Source organism: Podarcis vaucheri (assembly GCF_965113315.1).
Source record: "Podarcis vaucheri genome assembly, chromosome: 7".
Classification (NCBI taxonomy): Eukaryota; Metazoa; Chordata; class Lepidosauria; order Squamata; family Lacertidae; genus Podarcis; species Podarcis vaucheri.
In genome coordinates this window covers 10824029-10843952 of record NC_138765.1, presented here as the reverse complement: position 1 = coordinate 10843952, position 19924 = coordinate 10824029, and the positions used below count along the sequence as shown (strand labels likewise).

At 47.4% G+C, this 19924-nt stretch overlaps 1 protein-coding gene across 2 annotated transcripts in view; it reads left to right on the top strand.

Annotated features, from left to right (window-relative positions):
* CLPTM1 (CLPTM1 regulator of GABA type A receptor forward trafficking) overlaps nt 1-12023 on the top strand; it is a 30913-nt gene extending 18890 nt beyond the window's left edge. For both annotated transcript variants that reach the window (XM_082231085.1, XM_082231086.1), the window contains exons 6-14: nt 804-889; nt 2047-2167; nt 2724-2968; nt 4617-4710; nt 5380-5570; nt 7156-7251; nt 7996-8131; nt 9165-9332; nt 10573-12023. In XM_082231085.1, coding sequence (XP_082087211.1) covers nt 804-889; nt 2047-2167; nt 2724-2968; nt 4617-4710; nt 5380-5570; nt 7156-7251; nt 7996-8131; nt 9165-9332; nt 10573-10889 — 1454 coding nt within the window. In that variant the 3' untranslated portion in view covers nt 10890-12023. The remainder of the gene's footprint in view (nt 1-803; nt 890-2046; nt 2168-2723; nt 2969-4616; nt 4711-5379; nt 5571-7155; nt 7252-7995; nt 8132-9164; nt 9333-10572) is intronic.
* Nucleotides 12024-19924: the final 7901 nt, after the last annotated feature.

Here is a 19924-nt window from a genome sequence, read left to right as displayed (position 1 = left end):
CCTATGCTATATATTGCTTGAGGGGGGGATAATCTGTAAATGTCCTGCCAACTCACCTTTTGTATTTGTGGTACCACTCTGGGACAGAATAGTAGTGATGGGAAGGAGAGCGAAGGAACCAAGCAATTCATTGATATTATACACCCATAAAAACAGAAAAGCATAACTGCGTTGGACTTGTTCCTTCTCCTTTTTGGCATATGTGTATTTGCAGAGAGGGATTTGCTGCTGCTGCTTTTTTTTTTTTTTTTGCTATATTCTTGCAACTGTGCAAGAGTATATGAGGAACATCCCCTCCTCTGCATCAGAGGCCCTTCTCTGCATGCCCCACCCGAGGGTGGAGTGGGAAGTGGCTGCGTGAGAGCAGGCCTTTTCAGTGGTGGCCCCCTGTCTGTGGAATCCTCTCCCCAGGGAGATGTGCCCAGCCCCATCATTGTCACTTGTTAAGTGCCAGGCTAAGACATTTTCGCTCACTCAGGCCTTTGGTAATTGCCTCCTTCAATGGTGTTCATATTTTACTGAGGTGCATGGGACTTGTCCTAGCATATTGCTGGCTGAGCCTTTTATGCATTGTTCATCGTTTTAAGGTCTTTATTTATTGCACTTGTTTTACTTTAGGATTTTTTTCTTTTGTACAAAGTGACTGGCAAATGTAGTAAATAATAACAACAACAACAACAACCGTGAGCGATAGAAACCGAGGTTGAAACGTGCTTGTAGTTCTCAGGTTCAGGATAATGCTACTTTACCTGCTAGTAGTATTTTGCGTCTGCTTACCTTTCCTTCCCCTTTTTTCTTTGCAGTGATAAATAAGTATAAGCGCAGACGGTTCCAGAAAACCAAGAATCTGCTCACGGGGGAGACAGAAGCAGATCCTGAAATGATAAAAGTAACAATTACTTCTTATCTCAGACCCCCTGCATATCGCCCTCCCCTCTCCGTCCTCCTTTAGCTGTCAAGGTCACAGGTTTTTGTTTTTTTCCCCTTCCCAGTGGGCACAGTCCCACGGGGCTTCTGGCTAGCACACCTCCATTCTTTCTGTCCCCATAATTCATCCTTCCCGGATTGTGAGGTTGGCAGCCCAAGGCTCTCTGGCAGAGCTGAGCCTCTGACAAATCGACACTGGTGGCCAAATCACTATGCTTAATGTTGCAGAACTATTTTCATCATTCCTTTCAGTTCCTCACTTCATAATACGCCGAAACCCTCCACCTGCCGTCTTTCTTCTGAAGTAGGGGGCGGGAAATTCCATGAACCGTTCTCGTGTATTTATAGTGCTGGAAAGATAATATTGGGCAGGGTGGGGTGAGATGAAGGCAGGGAGGAAATCTATTACAAACCGCTACAGTAAAAGCCCTGGGTATTTATTGAAACGCTTGGTCTGGAAAAGAGCTCTTTGCAAACTGAGGTTTTGTGGTTCATGCTGGGGGGAAATGTTTTAAGTGATGAGTTGAGGCTTGCCTGTGGTCTGCCCAGAAGCATCTGGCTGCACGCTGTTGGGAACAGGATGCTGGGCTAGATGAATTCTTACGTAATGGGGGGGGATGCCTTTGGGGTTGATTTTGGCTCCCTGCCATCCAGATACAGCCTTTGGGGGGTGTTGGCAAATGAGCGAGAGCGCTATATTTAAGCCTCACTTCTTGCATGCAGCCGACATTATAATTTGTGGGGACTCTCTTAGCCCGGCCTCCACCACCCCTGTTCAAAATAAAGCTTTGCTGGTCACACCTGTGTCGCTTTGAATAGAGTGAGTGCTGAGACCCCTCCAGCTGCCACTTAGAAGGGCTGTGCCTAAGGCTAGCCAGAGGCCTTTGTCAAGCATGTTGGCTTCTTCTGCAAGCCCGTGGCTTCTGATAAAGCTAATTAGAGGCCCTCTTCCTTGGCATCTCTAAACATCTTCCAGGCTGCAGCAGGAATAGGAGCCGTCCCTTCTGACAGCATAAGGGTCGAAATTGCTTTGAAAACCTTGACTGTATCTATCTGCAGCAGTCCTGCTGCTGGGTTTGATGTGGAAACTGCTTGCAGTCCTTTACGCTTTTGTTGCAGAGAGCTGAAGATTACGGCCCCGTGGAGGTGATCTCACACTGGCACCCAAACCTCACCATCAACATTGTGGATGACCACACACCATGGGTAAAGGGCAGTGTTCCTCCGCCTCTGGACCAATGTAAGGACAACAGATAATTAGCTCCTCAGGCCGCCCGGGTCACAATATACAGTTGCAGCGGGGAGAGAAGAAATAAAAACATGACCGTGGCACGTTCCCTTTTGCACACGAGCTCAGGCTGAAACCCGCAGCCTGGAAATTCCTTCCGGTGTGGGGGGAAAAAAAGGGTCAACTTTTGCAGCCTGCATGGTTAATTTGAAAATCCAGGTTGTTGGGAAGTTTTCAGTTGTGCTAATCTAACCCCCGAGCTTCAATTTGGTTCTCTTTATGGATGTGTTGAGGGGAGAGGAGAGCCCAGAGACAGACGAAGCATGGAGAAAGGTGCACAAAATTATTTTGAAAGTGATATTTAAAGTGTAAGGATATTTGTGCAAACCACCAGCTCATTTGAAAGAAAATCATGCCGTGGTGCAATGCCGTTGTTGTGACATCATAAATTTATGAAATTGTCAGATGCGGGAGACACCTGGGGTGTGGGGTTCCTTTTCTGCGCTCCGCTGTGCCTCGGCAGCATCCTGGTCCAGCTGCACAGCCCTTTGGACTCTCTTTGTTTCAGATGTGAAATTTGACGCGGTGAGTGGCGACTACTACCCCATCTTGTACTTCAACGATTACTGGAACTTACAGAAGGACTACTTCCCTATCAACGAGACACTGGAGCGCCTTCCTTTCCGACTGTCCTTCTGCCCGCTGTCCCTGTGGCGATGGCAGCTGTATGCCGCCCAGAGCACCAAGTCCCCCTGGAACTTCCTGGGGGAGGACTTGTATGAGCAGTCGGATGAGGAGCAAGACTCCGTGAAGGTGAGCAGGGAGTGATGGCAGTGATGCCGTTTCTGGGGGGGGGGGGTAGGGGAGCTGGGGGGAAATCTCACACCCGGCAACCAGCGCATACCTTTGGTTTCAGATAGTAAATGGGTAGACGAGCCCTACAAAGCTCAGGACACAAATTGTCATGGCCCTCTATTAGCTGTGGTAGCTCGTTTACCAGAAGTAATGTATAGCTACTTCCGCAAAAAATACAAAGGTAAAAGACAAAAATAAAAATACAAGAAGGATACAGAATAAAAAAGTAAGTACACTTACAGAAAAAAGGAAAAAAATAAAAATAAAAAAATCAGTCTTTCCATATCTTACATTCATATCCTTGTTTCCCTGACCTCCTCATACCTCTCTTTTTTGTGTTCCAATTCAATTAATTAATTCAGCAATTTCTTTCCCTCCTTATTATCCTGATCTTTAATCTTAATATATTGTAACATTAAATTTTTACCTATTTAGAAATCCAATTTTCCATATTCTTTTATATCATTACAGCTAGAAACCACTTAACTTCAATCAAACATCATTCTAACATTCATTAATTTTGCAATATTTCTGTAAATAATCTTTAAATTTCTTCCAATCTTCTTCCACCGACTCTTCTCCCTGGTCTCGGATTCTACCAGTCATTTCCGCCAATTCCATGTAGTCCATCACTTTCATCTGCCATTCTTCCAAAGTGGGTAGATCTTGTGTCTTCCAATACTTTGCGATGAGTATTCTTGCTGCTGTTGTAGCATACATAAAGAAAATTCTGTCCTTCTTTAACACCGATTGGCCGACTATGCCCAGGAGAAAGGCCTCTGGTTTCTTCAAGAAGGTATATTTAAATACCTTTTTCAGTTCATTGGCGTTGCGGGCTTCATGGCCCCACCATGCGCTCAGTGGGTGGAGGCCAGCCCCCATGCGATTGGGGGGATTCCCGGCCGCATCACCCCCTGGCCGGCCAATTGGCCGGTTCAGGGGGTGTGGCCTACCCTATAAAGGCAGGAGGAGGCCGGGGATCTCCCTCTTTGCTGCTCATCAGCTGGTATAGTTCTGTAGATGGAAGAGGGGAGGTAGCGCCATCACCTGCCCTGCATATTAAAGGGTAGTCCAGTAAAGGATTCCGGGGGATGTGACTTTCCGAAGCCTAGGGAGGTGAGGGCCTAAGGCACGCCCCTAACTGTGACCCAGGGGGAGTTCCTAGTTGATGTGCATCAGCAGGACTCCCCCTACTGGTGGTTAACCCTTTCCGGACTTCAAGTGGACGGGCTGAAGTCAGATATAGTCGGTTAGTTGGCCAAAGCCAATACTGATCATCACCTGTAACCAATAAAGCTGCGACCTTTTTTAGCCCATTAACCTTAATAATTGTGTCATGTGTCATTATTTCCACCGGGGGGGGGGGGGAGTGTGAACTCACCACGCAATTAGCGTTAACTCTGGAAATGTATACCTGATTCAGATCGAACTAAGCCTTCTACAGCAGAAAAACATCAGGAGGCTTCCTTTGGTCAGAATTGAGTGTACATTTCCAGAGTTAATGGTAAATACGTTACATATGACTGGCGTGCTTCTAATTTTGTATATTTTGGGGGTGTCCTGGAAATGCCGGTCTTTCTCATACCCTCTTTCTCCTTTCTCCTAGGTTGCACTATTAGAAACCAATCCCTACCTTCTGGCGTTGACCATTATTGTTTCCATTGTACATAGCATTTTCGAATTCCTCGCTTTCAAAAATGGTAGGTTCCAAAATATTTGAGCTTCTTCTCTTCTCTCTCCCTAGCCCCCTTTCCCCCTCCTGCCTGTTTAAAGCCAGAAGGTGAAGGGGCAGGGAGGATGCCGCAAGGCTCTAGCGCAGCTGCCTGTCTTCCTCCTCAGTGCCTTCTGCGCTTCAAGTCAAAGCCACCTCTGGCCAGATACCAGCCTAGCCAGCAGTACTGGAGGATTGTGGCGCTGTGGTCTAAACCACAGAGCCTAGGGCTTGCCGATCAGAAGGTCAACAGTTTGAATCCCTGTGACGGAGTGAACTCCCGTTGCTCGGTCCCTGCTCCTGCCAACCTAGCAGTTCGAAAGCACGCCATTGCAAGTAGATAAATAGGTACCGCTGAGGTGGAAAGATAAACGGCGTTTCCGTGCACTCTGGCTTTCGTCACGGTGTTCCATTGTGCCAGAAGCGGTTTAGTCATGCTGGCCACATGACCCGGAAAGCTGTCTGTGGACAAACGCTGGCTCTCTCAGCCTGAAAGCAAGATGAGCGCCACAACCCCCTAGTCGCCTTTGACTGAACTTAACTGTCCAGCAGTCCTTTATCTTTTTACCTTTTACTGGAGGGTTGGGAAGTAGCTCCAGTGAAAAGCTGAAAAGCCTTCTTTTCCTTTTAAACCTCTGTTTGTCATCTTCCTTTTTAGATATTCAGTTCTGGAACAGCAGGCAGTCCCTAGAGGGGCTCTCTGTCCGCTCAGTATTCTTTGGAGTATTCCAGTCACTTGTGGTCCTTCTCTACATCCTGGACAACGAAACTAACTTTGTGGTGCAAGTCAGCGTCTTCATTGGGCTCCTGATCGATCTCTGGAAGATCACAAAAGTTATGGATGTCAGGGTAAGAGCTGGACAAGGAGGGCAGTTAGTGCATGAAGGTGTCTGCTCTCGTCTCATCTGTTGTTTCGATGACATGAAATTAGGGTAGTTAAAACAAAACAAAAAATAGGGATGAGATCCAAAAGGATCTCTCCTAGCTGGGCAAATGACCAGTACAGTGGTACCTCGGGTTACATACGCTTCAGGTTACATACGCTTCAGGTTACAGACTCCGCTAACCCAGAAATAGTACCTCGGGTTAATAACTTTGCTTCAGGATGAGAACAGAAATTGTGCTCCAGCAGCGCAGCAGCAGCAGGAGGCCCCATTAGCTAAAGTGGTGCTTCAGGTTAAGAACAGTTTCAGGTTAAGAACGGACCTCCGGAACAAATTAAGTACTTAACCCGAGGTACCACTGTAAAATGGGAGGATCACAGGGTGGTTTTTGGTATTAAAAAAAATGAGAATATGTAGCATAATAGCAAACAAAACAGTAACATGCAGTTTAAAAGGCCATAGGCTGGCTAATTGAACCAAGGCCTGGTTGAAGAGGAATATTTTCACCTGGCACCTAAAGGATACGTAGTGAAGGCGCCAGGCAAGCCCCCCTGGGGAGAGCATTCCAGAAACAGGGAGCCACTGCAGAGAAGGCCCTGTTCTCGTGTTGCCTCCCTCCAGACCTCTCATGGTGGAGGCACACAAAGAAGAGCTTTGGATGATGAGCGCAGGGTCTGAGTCAGTTCATATGGGGAGAGTAGGTCCTTGAGGTATTGTGGTCCTGTCTCAATGTAAGCGAGTGTAAAATAATTGGGGCGAAAGAAACTAACTGAGTGGGCGTGAGCTGGCAGTGACTGACTAGGAAGAAAAAGCACTTGGGTAACTGTGCAAGCCCAGCCGTTCGGAACCAAAGAAAAGCCTCGCTTGATCAACCCGGCAGCCCATCTTCCCCAGATCCAGTGGTCAACCTGATTCCTCACAAACAGGGCCAGAAGCACGTACACAACCCTGTTCCTTCCCAGCAACTGGTATCCAGTGGCGTAGTGTCTCTGAACATTGAGAGTTCCAGGTGGCCATTGCGACTTAAGAGCCATTGATAGCCCTGCCCTCCTCGAATTCCCTGCATCCCTTTTCGAAGCAGCCTGAGAACCAACTTCAGTACATGTCAACTGCCTTGCGCAAAGCAGTCCTTTATTTCACCTGCCCTTGTGCTTTTTCTGTATGAGGGCTCGAGAGTTATTTAAAAAGACTCTTGGTAATAGAACCGTTGCGTTAGTTTTTGTTGTTGTTGCTTCTGCAAGATGCTTAGAACTCTGCGTAGACTTCTAGCTATTTCAGAGAAAGCCGGGGATCTGGGACAATTTGAGTGTGAACAGGTTAAGCTGTTCCTGCCACAACCGCATCACATGGAGTTGGGTCAAAAAAAGCATTTGGGAATCCTAGTTTCCTGCACATCAGCAGTTCTGGGATGAGAACACTTTTTGCCTCCCTTTGCATCGTGGGCTTCACCTCATTTGCTTCAAGTCCGCTGGATTCCCTTCCCTCCAAGTCTTGTCTCTTAACGCCTTTCCTATCTCTGCTCTTTCCTCCCTCGGATAATGCTGCAACAGCTGGATCGGGAAAACAAAATTGCCGGGATCCTCCCACGCTTGACTTTCAAAGACAAATCGACGTACATCGAATCGTCTACCAAAGTCTATGATGACGTGAGTTTAGCGCCTAGGAGAGGGTCCTCTACAGATACTATGGGGAGGGGAGCTATTTTCCATGGTGGTGATTTGTACAAGTGCATACCGGCTAGGGAATTGGTTGTTTTCATTACTATTGTTGTTGGTTGTTAGTTACCCTAAGGGACGTGGGTGGCGCTGAGGTCTAAACCACTGAACCTCTTGGGTTTGCCAATCAGAAGGTCATCGGTTCGAATCCCCGCAACGGGGTGAGCTCCCGTTGCTCTGTCCCAGCTCCTGCCAACCTAGCAGTTCGAAAGCATACCGGTCCAAGTAGACAAATAGGTACCGCTGCGGCGGGAAGGTAAACGGCGTTTCCGTGTGCTCTGGTTTCCATCACGGTGTCCCGTTGCGCCAGAAGCGGCTTAGTCATGCTGGGCACATGACCTGGAAAAGCTGCCTGTGAACAAACACCGGTTCTCTTGCCCCAAAGCGAGATGCGCACCACAACCCCACAGTTGCCTTTGACTGTTCTTAACCATCCAGGGGCCCTTTACTTTGATCTTTTTTTACCTGGGGAAAACTGCAAAAATCTAAAATGCAACTTTGAAAACAGACTAAAATGCTTAGTTACAACAAATTCAACCAAAAAGCAACACCACATCACACCTGCACATGTGGGTGGCTAGTCAGGCACCTCTGGATCTCCCTCCGTTTCTAATTTTCCCAATTGTGGACTTTCCTATTCCTTCTGAACTTGTCTTGATTTGTTCACCTTTGCAGATGGCTTTCCGCTATCTCTCCTGGATCCTCTTCCCCCTCCTGGGTTGCTACGCTGTTTACAGCCTCCTCTACATGGAGCACAAGGGCTGGTACTCCTGGGTTCTCAGCATGCTCTATGGGTTCCTGCTGACTTTCGGTGAGTAATGGGAGTATTCGTAAAGCAGCGTTCTGTGTGGCGCGGCAGCTTGCATCTCCCCACATACGGAACTGGGCATCTCCATGTGAATTATGTTCTCTTCGCCCATTAACCCAGGGTTGCCCCAGACTCCAAAGCTTTCTCTCTTCTTTGTTTTATAAACAGAAAAAGCAAATCTCTAGTTATTCTGGAAAGAAAGTTATGGGGCAAAACTCACAGAAACTTCCTAAGCAATTTCTGTGAAATTTCCTTTCCTTTCAGTTTTAATTGCATACCGCCTTTCTATATTACTATGCACAAGGCGGTTTACGGGTTTCTTTGTTGAAGAAACAACAAAGACCACGCACCTTTTAACAATCTGAGCCAATGCAAAAAATGTCATAATAAAAACTTGACTTTAAAATAAGCAACTTCTATTAAATAAAGTACGGTAACACTCAATAAGCCATTAGGATCTAATAGTACACAATAAAATTAAAGGTCAGCAAATAAGAATTAAACAAGTATTCAATCTTTGCAATTACAATAAATAATTCCTAAACTATAATCAATAAAAAAATAACAGAAATGAGAGTGGGGGTGGTTTGGCTACCTTGTATATTTTTCCTGGTACTGAGGAATGCTCCCAGTGCCCATTAGACAGCAACAGAATCAGCCAGTGTGTGTGTGTGTGTAAGTGTATAAATTGATCTCCACAATCTGGACCATAGCTGTCAACTTTTCCCTTTTCTTGCGAGGAATCCTATTCGGAATAAGGGAATTTCCCTTTAAAAAAAGGGAAAGGTTGACAGCTGTAATCTGGACCAGCAGGACATAGCTGCCTTCCCCTAGTAAGCAAAAGATTCCTGGGGATGTCCATGTCTCTAATTTTGTGTTCTGTCATCCACCCCACCCCAGGACACTCTCAATACTTGGAAGTGCACCCACCGGTCAGAAAAGGTTGCTGACTTCTGCGTTAACTACTCCAGCATTGACTTTTTCCTTTTCCTTCCTTCCTTTGTTTTGTTTTGCCCTGCCCTGTCCCCCCTCCCAGGCTTCATCACCATGACGCCTCAGCTGTTCATCAACTACAAGCTGAAGTCTGTTGCTCACCTGCCCTGGCGGATGCTCACCTACAAAGCCCTCAACACCTTCATCGACGACCTGTTTGCCTTCGTCATCAAAATGCCCATGATGTACAGAATAGGCTGCCTTCGAGACGGTAATTCCTCTCCTGCATCTCATCGTATTCTCCCACCCCGCCTCCTGTGTATCTCAGGGGGGCGTTTTCTATGACCGCCCACTCCAAACCAATGATATCTCACTTGGTAGAGCGTGAGAACCTTAATCTCGGGATCATGGGTCTGAGCCCCACATTGGGCAAAAGATTCCTGCGTTGCAGGGCATTGGGCTGGATGACCCTGGTGGTCCCTTCCAACTGTACAATTCTTTGATTCTGTTGAGTGATTCCCGGACAATGTGCAGACTTCTGTATATAATAATAATAATTTAGTATTTGTACCCCGCCCATCTAGCTGGGTTTCCCCAGCCACTCTGGGCAGCTTCCAACAAAGATTAAAAATACATTAAAATGTCACATATTAAAAACTTCCCTGAACAGGGCTGCCTTCAGATGTCTTCTAAATGTCAGGCAGTTGTTTATCTCTTAGACATCTGGTGGGAGGGCGTTCCACAGGGCGGGCGCCACCACCGAGAAGCCCTCTGCCTGCTTCCCTGTAGCTTTGGTTCTCGCAGTGAGGGAACCGCCAGAAGGCCCTCGTAGCTGGACCTCAACATCCGGGCAGAACGATGGGGGTGGAGACGCTCCTTCAGGTATACTGGACCGAGGCCGTTTAGGGCTTTCAAGGTCAACACCAACACTTTGAATTGTGCTCGGAAATGTACTGGGAGCCAATGTAGGTCTTTCAAGACCAGTGTTATGTGGTCCCGGCGGCCGCTCCCAGTCACCAGTCTAGCTGCCGCATTCTGGATTAGTTGTAGTTTCCGGGTCACCTTCAAAGGTAGCCCCACGTAGAGCGCATTGCAGTAGTCCAAGCGAGAGATAACCAGAGCATGCACCACTCTGGCGAGACAGTCTGCGGGCAGGTAGGGTCTCATCCTGCATACCAGATGGAGCTGGTAAACATCTGCCCTATGCATACAGGTTCTCGTGTGTGTGTGTGTGTGTGTGTGTGTGTGTGTGTGTATGGAAATATTAAATAAATGTGCCAAACAGGCTTCTAAGAGGTCTGAGATAGCTCAGTCGATAGAGCATGAGCCTCTTAATCCTGGTCGTGGGCAAAAGATTCCTGCATTGCAGGGGGTTGGACTAGAGGACCCTCGTGGTCCCTTCCAACTCTACAATTCTGTGATCCTTGGGACAAATCTATGGAAAACTCCGAGCCAAAGTGCCCCTCTCTCTCCTACCCTGTTGTAACGCCTGGCCTTTCCTCCTTCCGCAGATGTCGTTTTCTTCATTTACCTCTACCAGCGGTGGATCTACCGGGTGGATCCGACCCGCGTCAACGAGTTCGGGATCAGCGGGGAGGACCAAGTATCTCGGACCGCGACGCCGAGCGTTGCTCAGCAGGACGGTGGCCCTGCAGTGCTGGCCAACAGGGCCGTCAGGGCGGTAACGGAGGGCCCGGCAAACGGTGCCCCCGCAGCAGCGACGGAGAGGGGAGCCGCCGACATTCCCGCAGCCACCTCGGCGAGCTTGCCAGACGGCGCGGCCGAAGCACTGCCTTCGAAAACGGCGGAGGAGAAGAAGAAAGATTAACCTGCTCCCGCGTTTATTTTTTAAGATCCCTAACCTGACACTCTCACTGTTGGATAATGGACAGAAAGCAAAATGGGTGGGGGAGGCAAGCAGAGTTGCTTCGGCCCTCCAGGGTCCAAAGCGTTTTATTCTCTATTCCAGTAAACACGCGGCGGCGGCTGGGGCGGGTTTTCGGGAGGGGGCGGGGTGGGGTGGGAGGAAGACCGCTTGAAATGTTGGTGGAGTTCGATGTGATAAGCTGTATCCATGAGAGAGAAACCTCACCTCACCCTCCCACTTCCCCCCGCCCCTCCGTAAATCTCTATGTTTAAAAGCAAAACTCAAACCAGTAATCATTGTGACCTCCATGCCATTGTGCGGGTATTTAGGACATTGTTATTAAGGAGTTTTCCTCCAAGTTGTGTCTCCGTTTCATAAAGAGAGCTGATGATCAGAACAAAAGATAGCAAAACACGGTTTCTCATCATTACATCCTAATAACAGACTCTGGATTTAATAAATTCATTTGGGTGTTTTAAGTTAATAATAATAATACACCAAAACGACCCCTCTGCTTCTCCCTCCTCCTGTTTCTTCTCACAAGGCTTTAGGGTAAGAAATTTCCTCCAGGACTGTGCATGTGTCACTGGGTGTAAAATCCAGCTTTCATTTAACAGCAAGATTCAGGTATCTAACACAGTGTTAATTATGTGTGAATTACTTCCTTTCCTTTGGGATCTTCAGTGGCTTTAGTATTATGGGGGGGGGGATTGGAGATTACCTGCTGTAAATTTCTGTGATGTCTCTCTTAACTGCCCCCCCACCCACACTGATTTTCACATAATGCCAAACCATGGTTTAGCATTACATATAATCCCAGCCCTCCTGCTTAACTCTGGCTTGATAACTACAGCTAAAGGACATTTGTTAACCGTGGTTCGTAGTTTGCAAACCTTAGTTGTCATTAACCAAAGCTTAGCATTACTTCTAAGCCCAGGCCTCCTCCCTGAACTATGGTTAAGAAGCCATCAACATCCACAAGCCAGACCTGGGAGTGAAGAGCAACAAAAAATTCAAACTGCTCTCAAGGAATGGCTGATCTCACTGTTGTTTTTAACTGTACTGTGCTGTAGTAAACCAAGTTTTGAGTGATCATCTGCCAGACACTTCGGCTTTCACTAATGTTTATTAGGTTTAGCATTAACCATGGTTTAGATTATTGCACAGATTTAAAATTCAATTCCCCCCCCCCATGCATTTTAAGGTAAGGTGCATCAACCCTTTGCTTATTTGAGTTGTCTCTTCTCCCCCCCCCCCCCGTGTCTTGTCTTTCCCCCCACTTAAAATAAGGTCACAGAGACCTATGCACAATTTTTCTTTTTAGGCTGCTCTCGTCTCGGATTTACAACGGCTAAACCACAGTGTGGGGATGCTCTGTTCCTGCTTTGGTCAGCAAAGCTTCCCTCCCCGCAGGAGCGGCACTGCTGCCTCCAAAAATTTGGGTCGTGCTGGGTGGACTTTTCCTGGGGGAGGCTCCATAGACACACAGCTTTGCCTCCCTGCTTTGTGATGATTTCAGCCTTATGAGATGGGCTGTTCTTGCTCATAGACCTTTTCTGCAGCTCAGTGCCAGGAAATCTGCTTTGTTGTTGTTGTTTAGTCGTGTCCGACTCTTCGTGACCCCCTGGACCAGAGCATGCCAGGCACTCCTGTCTTCCACTGCCTCCCCCAGTTTGGTCAGACTCATGCTGGTAGCTTCGAGAACACTGTCCAACCATCTCGTCCTCTGCCGTCCCCTTCTCCTTGTGCCCTCCATCTTTCCCAACATCAGGGTCTTTTCCAGGGAGTCTTCTCTTCTCATGAGATGGCCAAAGTATTGGAGCCTCAGCTTCAGGATCTGTCCTTCCAGTTGAGCACTCAGGGCTGATTTCCTTAAGAAGGAAATCTGCTAGCTGCTGCTTTCCTTTCTTCCTTCCTTCCTTTCTTCCTTTTTTCGTTCCTCCCAAAGTGATGGAATGTGGTAGCTTAATCCCACTGAAGCAGCTGATCAGCCTCTGCTGGCGCGAAGTGTTCTTACAACTCTGGAACTGCAACTCCACTATCCTGAATTCTGTGCGCAGCACCAGTGGCATTTGCTGAGCCCCGGCTATAGATTATTTGGAGATGGGAAGGGAGCAAGTGGCAGCCTCTTGCCAAGCCCATCCTCTCTTAAAATATCTGCCTCATCCCCAGGACCAACCTTTCTTCTTACGTTATAAAGGGCAGGAAATTCTTTTCGGCTAAACTTGCAGGGAGTCATGCCTCAGGAATGCTCGTCCCAGGAATGTCTCGCAGTTGCATGTGTTGAGTCTGGACTGTCGCTTTGTGGCATCCTAACGGTTTATCTTGGATTAAGGGCATTGGGGGAACCCTTGCTGCAAAGAACCAAGGAAGGTGGTGGAAGAACAGGGACGCAGGACCAACATCAGGCTAACAATTTCCCACAGGGCCCCTCTCTGTGAATTCCCTCGCTTTCTCTCTGAAGGAGCACTTTCTCATGTGTGCTAACCATGCTTTAGCTTTAACCAGCTTCTAACTGGTTTTAATTCCAAAATGCTGCCTTTTGTATTAGGAATAATAATAATCTGGCTGGAGTATAAACTTGTAGGGAATACAGAGAAAGAGTCAGAGCATTAATACTTTGCTGCGTTAACCATTGGGAAATCTGGCTCTGGCTGCACTGCTGTACCCATACAGTTTCTCAGACTCCGGTCAAGTGCTGGCCAGTTGCTGTTGTGCCTTTATTTGCAGCCTTAAGAACTAGAAACTTGTTTTAAGGGTATAGCAAGGAGACTCACCATGCTGAGTTTTGTATCTAGTACCAGTTTCTGTGCTTGAGCAATGGCTATTTCTGCTCACACACCTCTGGTTACTGGGAAATAACAGCATTTTTAGAAGTGTGCAGGCACACGAAAGCTCATACCAATAACAAACTTAGTTGGTCTCTTAATGTGCTACTGGAAGGAATTTTTTAATAGCATTTTAAGAGACCTTTCTAAGGTAAAGGGGCCCCTGACCATTAGGTCCAGTTGTGGCCGACTCTGGGGTTGCAGCGCTCATCTCACTTTATTGGCTGAGGGAGCCGGTGTACAGCTTCCGGGTCATGTGGCCAGCATGACTGAGCTGCTTCTGGCGAAACAGAGCAGCGCACGGAAACACCGTTTACCTTCCCGCCGGAGCGGTACCTATTTATCTACTTGCACTTTGACATGCTTTGGAACTGCTAGGTTGGCAGGAGCAGGGACCAAGCAACGGGAGCTCACCTCGTCGCAGGGATTCGAACCGCCTACCTTCTGATCGGCAAGTCCTAGGCTCTACACTGCGTTAATTTGCTGTCCAATAACCCATCCAGCACGGGCGCAAAATGTACCGGGCTGTATTGGTCTTTAAGAAATAAGAATTGCTGTGTAATGTTAGTGACAGTTCAAGCTGACCAGCTGCAGAGAGTGAAGAGCGCTGCAGGAGATCTTTTTGGCCGTGTGCAATGAATTGTTAACGCTTCTGCTTTGCAGGCAAGATGGAGCTGCCACCCCCATGAACTGGCTTAAGATTTGATTTCTACAGACCTTACAGGCAGCGGGGAGGATGCTGGAGGTTGAAGGGTAGCAACTTATACCTTTAAAATAAAATTTTTAAAGCATCCTTGGAGCTGGGATGAACCATCCTCAGCCTTCCAGATGCGATTGAAGTCCAGTTCACATCAGCCCCTGTCCGCACGGCCAGAGGTCAAAATATCATTGCGTATTAGATTTATATACTCTTCATTAAGAGACACAGGGTGGTTTGCAAAGGTTGTGCAACTGGAAGACCACAGTTCCCTGTTCTTGCTTTATATGGAGAACATCCCAGATTCAGGTGTTCAAATTCTGGCCATTCCAGATTAAAAGGACCAGGTGACAGGAAAGACCCCGCAAAAACCACTGCTAGCATCAGAAGAGATGATCTTGAGCCTGAATAACTGACAGTCTAACCCGGTATTATAAGGCAGTGCTTCCTACATTCCTGAACTCTCGAAGGGGCAAAACTATTTTTGATAAATGGGAAATGGAAGCGGGGGGGGGGTGTTGGGTCAAGCAGCGGAATTTCAAAAAATATTTAAGGAATAAGCAAACACAACATCCAGTCACTATTCCAAAATGCAGAAGAAGTGGTGGCTTGGGGTGTGGCTCCCCATATTTTGTGAGGAGGGGGTGATCAGCTTTTCTCACTTGGTAAACTTTTGCAGGGTGTCTCCCAATTCCCCTGGGCTGTCCCACAAAACATGCCAGGGTGTGGCCTTTTGGGAGGGAGCTCTGTTCCATGTGGCTGCCGCAGAAGAAAACATCTGGTACCAGATGTCAACAGCTGTACATGCACACACACAGAAAGCCTGTGTTGGAAATGGCATTTTCCATTTTGTGCCCGAGGCCACTGGAAAGATCTGAAGATGATGGGCAAAAGAAAACCGGAACGTATAGCCCATCTGAGAAGGGACCTCTTTTCCAAATGGCCCCAGATAACCCCAGGCTCTTGGCGCGTAAGGGGTTACGCTCCTTCGCTGCAATTTCATATTTTCACAGCTTGTTTTGTTGACCTCAAGTTCTTGGCGAATCGGAGCGAGATCTGGCTTTGCCTTGCGCTGGGAGTGTCTGTTTGGCAGCCTCCATAGCTATTGGGTTACCAGATGTGTGTGTGTGTAAGAGAGAAGGGACACTATTGCCCCTTTTGCATTAAAGGAAGGATTTCAGCCGGGGTAAACTTTCCTGCTCCAGCAGCACCCGGCAGAAAATCAACTCCTCTAAGCAAAATGGCCGCCCCAGTACAGGACAGGGGACCTGTTGAACCGCCAGGTGCTATTGGACCCCAACTCCCATCATGCCTCACTGTGAGCCATGCTGCCTGGGGCTGATGGGAGTTGGAGTTCAACATCAAGGCCTATTGCTTCTCTAACCTGGGTAAAGGTAAAGGGACCCCTGACCATTAGGTCCAGTCGTGACCGACTCTGAGGTTGCGGCGCTCATATCGCTTTATTGGCCGAGGGAGCCGGCGTACAGCTTCCGGGTCATGTGGCCAGCAGGACTAAGCCGCTTGTGGCGAACCAGAGCAGCGCACGGAAACGCCGTTTACCTTCCCACCGGAGCGGTACCTATTTATCTACTTGCACTTTGACGTGCTTTCGAACTGCTAGGTTGGCAGGAGCAGGGACTGAGCAACAGGAGCTCACCCCGTCACGGGGATTCGAACCGCCGACCTTCTGATCGGCAAGTCCTAGGCTCTGTGGTTTAACCCACAGCGCCACCCGCGTCCCTTTCTAACCTGGGTACAGGTAACTAAATTAGAGGGCATTGCCTTTTCTCACAAGGTAACAGTGCCCGCATGTGAGAAAGAAAGGAAGAGGGGCCAGAATGTATTTTTTGAGCCCAGTTTCCAGCCTTTGAGGGTTGCAATGATGTAACTGACTCTTAATCTGTTTACAATATCTGAGGGGAGGAAATGGGTTTAGTCATGACCCACCGAAAGGAGAAACAGACAAAACTTTGCTCCACGCCACCATGCCCAGAAATTCTTTGCCAGAAACCGTCCCCTTTCATGAGGGATCGTGGCGGAAATTTTTTTGTAGAGGATGACTCGTTCGTTAGACAAGGACCAGTCTAGCCCTCTGCACTGTAATTTGAAACAGGGCTCAACTCCTAGCAGTGATTGACATGACAATGCCTAGAACAGGAGCAGCAACAATAAGGGTGTCTCTGAGATTATGCAGAGTGCCTTTCCCTCTACTTGGGAGTCAAAATCATGGCTGTTTTCTGCGCTGACCTGAGAAGAAACGTTTCCGGGACAGAGGATATGGTTTCCTGGCAGGCATAAAACCCATTTCGTTCACAAATTTAGATATTTAAACCCCCTCCCCTTGAGGCAAGCTACTGCTTCCACATTTAATGCCAGATTTGTCTTAATAGGCAGCGTCACAGAGCAAGTTCTGGACTTCCGAGCCTAAATATTTAGAATTACATTACTTAAGCTCCCCCCCCCCCGCATCGCTTTTTAAGTGTTCACACTTTACGTGCATTAAGCATTGAAAAGTGTAAAATAATTCGGTTGTCATGCATTCAAACATAGTTACAGGTAGGTTGCCGTGTTGGTCTGCCGTAATCGAAAGAAAATAATAAAATAAAATAATTCCTTCCAGTAGCACCTTAGTCGGTCTCTAAGGTACTACTGGAAGGAATATTTTATTTTATTTTATTTATCTATACACATAACTCTGCAGCCAAGATACTCATTAGGATCTTGAGGACCACTGCTTTTGCTTTAAAAAATAAAAGCTAGCTTCTCCCCTCTGCCCAGTTACAGAAACTGGGGAGGAAGAGAGACTCCTGAAAACATTAAATTATGAAGCATTCTCAGATGCAACTGCAGTACTGATACATTGCCGCCAGGAGGTGCTCCAGGAACCACGCAAATCAAAATCTACACTTGAGAAGAGGGAACCATAAGAAAGAATGGAGTGCAAGTGGTGGTGTTTTTTTACAGAGCTGACTGGAGCCCTTTGCATTATCCTTGCATTATCAGAGGACTGAGGAGGAGCACTCTGCTCTATTCCATCCTTGCAGGACCGGCCCTACTGTTAAGCAATGTGAGGCGGCTGCTTCTGGCGGCAGATGCTGAGGTGGTGTCCCCTCTCCAAAAGGGGGGGGGGACACCTTCCTATTAAGCATGCTGGCTGCTCCCAACGCCACGAGCTAGCATCCCTGCACATCCATACCTGATGGTTGTCCGTCCAGCCTAGTCACGCTGACAGCCAGTGGTTGGAAGCTTCCCGAAGATTTGTCAAATATCATAACTCTGCTTGTTCACAGGGGCCATAAGGTAAAGGTAAAGGGACCCCTGACCATTAGGTCCTGTCGTGACCGACTCTGGGGTTGCGGCACACATCTCGCTTTACTGGCCGAGGGAGCCGGCATACAGCTTCCGGGTCATGTGGCCAGCATGACTAAGCCTCTTCTGGCAAACCAGAGCAGCGCACGGAAACGCCGTTTACCTTCCCGCTGGAGTGGTACCTATTTATTGCACTTTGATGTGCTTTCGAACTGCTAGGTTGGCAGGAGCAGGGACTGAGCAACAGGAGCTCACCCCGTCACGGGGATTCGAACCACCGACCTTCTGATCGGCAAGTCCTAGGCTCTGTGGTTTAACCCACAGCGCCACCCGTGTCCCCTGAGTGGCCTTAGGGTTCCTTATTTTTAAACCAGACTTGGACCACACAGCCCTTCAAACAGAGGACTGGGCTCTGTGAAGTCGGATGCACTGTGGTTTTACTTAAAACAGGCATCTCTTTTTGTGTGAGAGTGAAAGGATTAGAAGATAATCTTTTCTGTGCGAGAGTGAAAGGATCAGAAGATACACTCTTTGATCTGCAATCAAAGCAAGTTATCTCCTTTATTCTTCAGGGCTAGTGGGTTTTTTTCACATATACATTTAATCCGTTGATCAACGAAAACCCACACGGTGAAATGAGATTTATTTAGTCAGGCAACAGTTGTGACAATAGCACAATCCCTTCTGGGATTGTTAACCCAATTCCCAAATCATTTTTTCTTCCAGGTCCAGAGACCATTTCCCTAAAGTCCACTTACGTATCAAAACCTTGTAAATGTTCAGAAATGCCTCTTGCTCCTGTCCTTGATTTCTCCATCTGCCGGGGAGGGTATTCGGTTATCTTTGCTGCCTCAAGGAAAACGCTCTGTCCCTGGCCGGGAAGAAGTCTTCTTCCAGGGTCACGCTATCAACTCCCTTCTTACTCCCTCCGGACAAGGCGTTTGCTGTTTCCCTAAGGCGGGCAAAGGTTGCTCTTCCATTGTGAGGCCAGCCAGAGAGACACATTTTTTCCAAGTTTAAAAGGAAAGAAGGCCTCAGGACGCATAGGGGTTGCTGTTAGTACTTATACCTAAATTTTTCTAAGCACCGTGCATATATGAAAAGATAAACCCATCCCTCGCCTGCAGGCTCACAATACAACAAACTGTTGTTGTTGTTTTTTATTTTTTATTTTATTTACTACCTAACATAAACCCCCCACTCCCCAGTACAGAAATAGAAGAGTTTGGATTTGATATCCTGCCTTTCACTCCCTTTAAGGAGTCTCAAAGCGGCTCACATTCTCCTTTCCCTTCCTTCCCCACAACAAACACTCTGTGAGGTGAGTGGGGCTGAGAGACTTCAAAGAAGTGTGACTGGCCCAAGGTCACCCAGCAGCTGCATGTGGAGGAGCAGGGAAGCGAACCCAGTTCCCCAGATTACGAGACTACCGCTCTTAACCACTGCACCACACTGGCTCTCGATAATACAATAAACATACAATAAAATACAATAAACATAACATACAACAATACAAACAACCAAATAAAAGATTTCTGTTATCCTGTATCTGGCCTCCTTATTTACTTCTTATAAGCTATTTCCTTTATGAATAATTATTAAGATTTTTCTAATTATAACTTAAATATCCACAAAGTCTCCTGCAGACATTAATCAAAACAAGTCCAGGTATGTATTTTAGGGCACTGTTTTGTGAAGTATTCTCTACATTTCCCCCATGCTTTTTGAAACTCTTGCCTAGTGTGATCTCTAATTGCCTCTGTTAATCTAACCAGTTCAATATACGGTACTCTAACAGTTTGTCTTGCCATTCCTTTTTTATTGGCACAATTTCTTTTTTCCAGTTTTTAGCAATTAGGATCCTTGCTGCTCCTGTGGCATAGAGGAATATTTTCTGATCTTCTCTTGCTATACCTGTGTCCATTATCCCTAGTAGAAAAGCTTCTGTATTTTTCATAAATACAAAAACAGTTGTGATACAAAAGGAAAATGGAACACGGAGGGAAGAAAAGTACTGCAGCAGCTGCATCTACACTGGCCGATGGATGGGCCAGGTTGGTCTCCCCATCACTATTAAGCTCTTCCTGGGAGGCAGGGGGTGCAACCTCTCCGTGGTACCCAACCACCTGGCTGGGGAAAGGAGGATAGAGGTGAGACTCCCT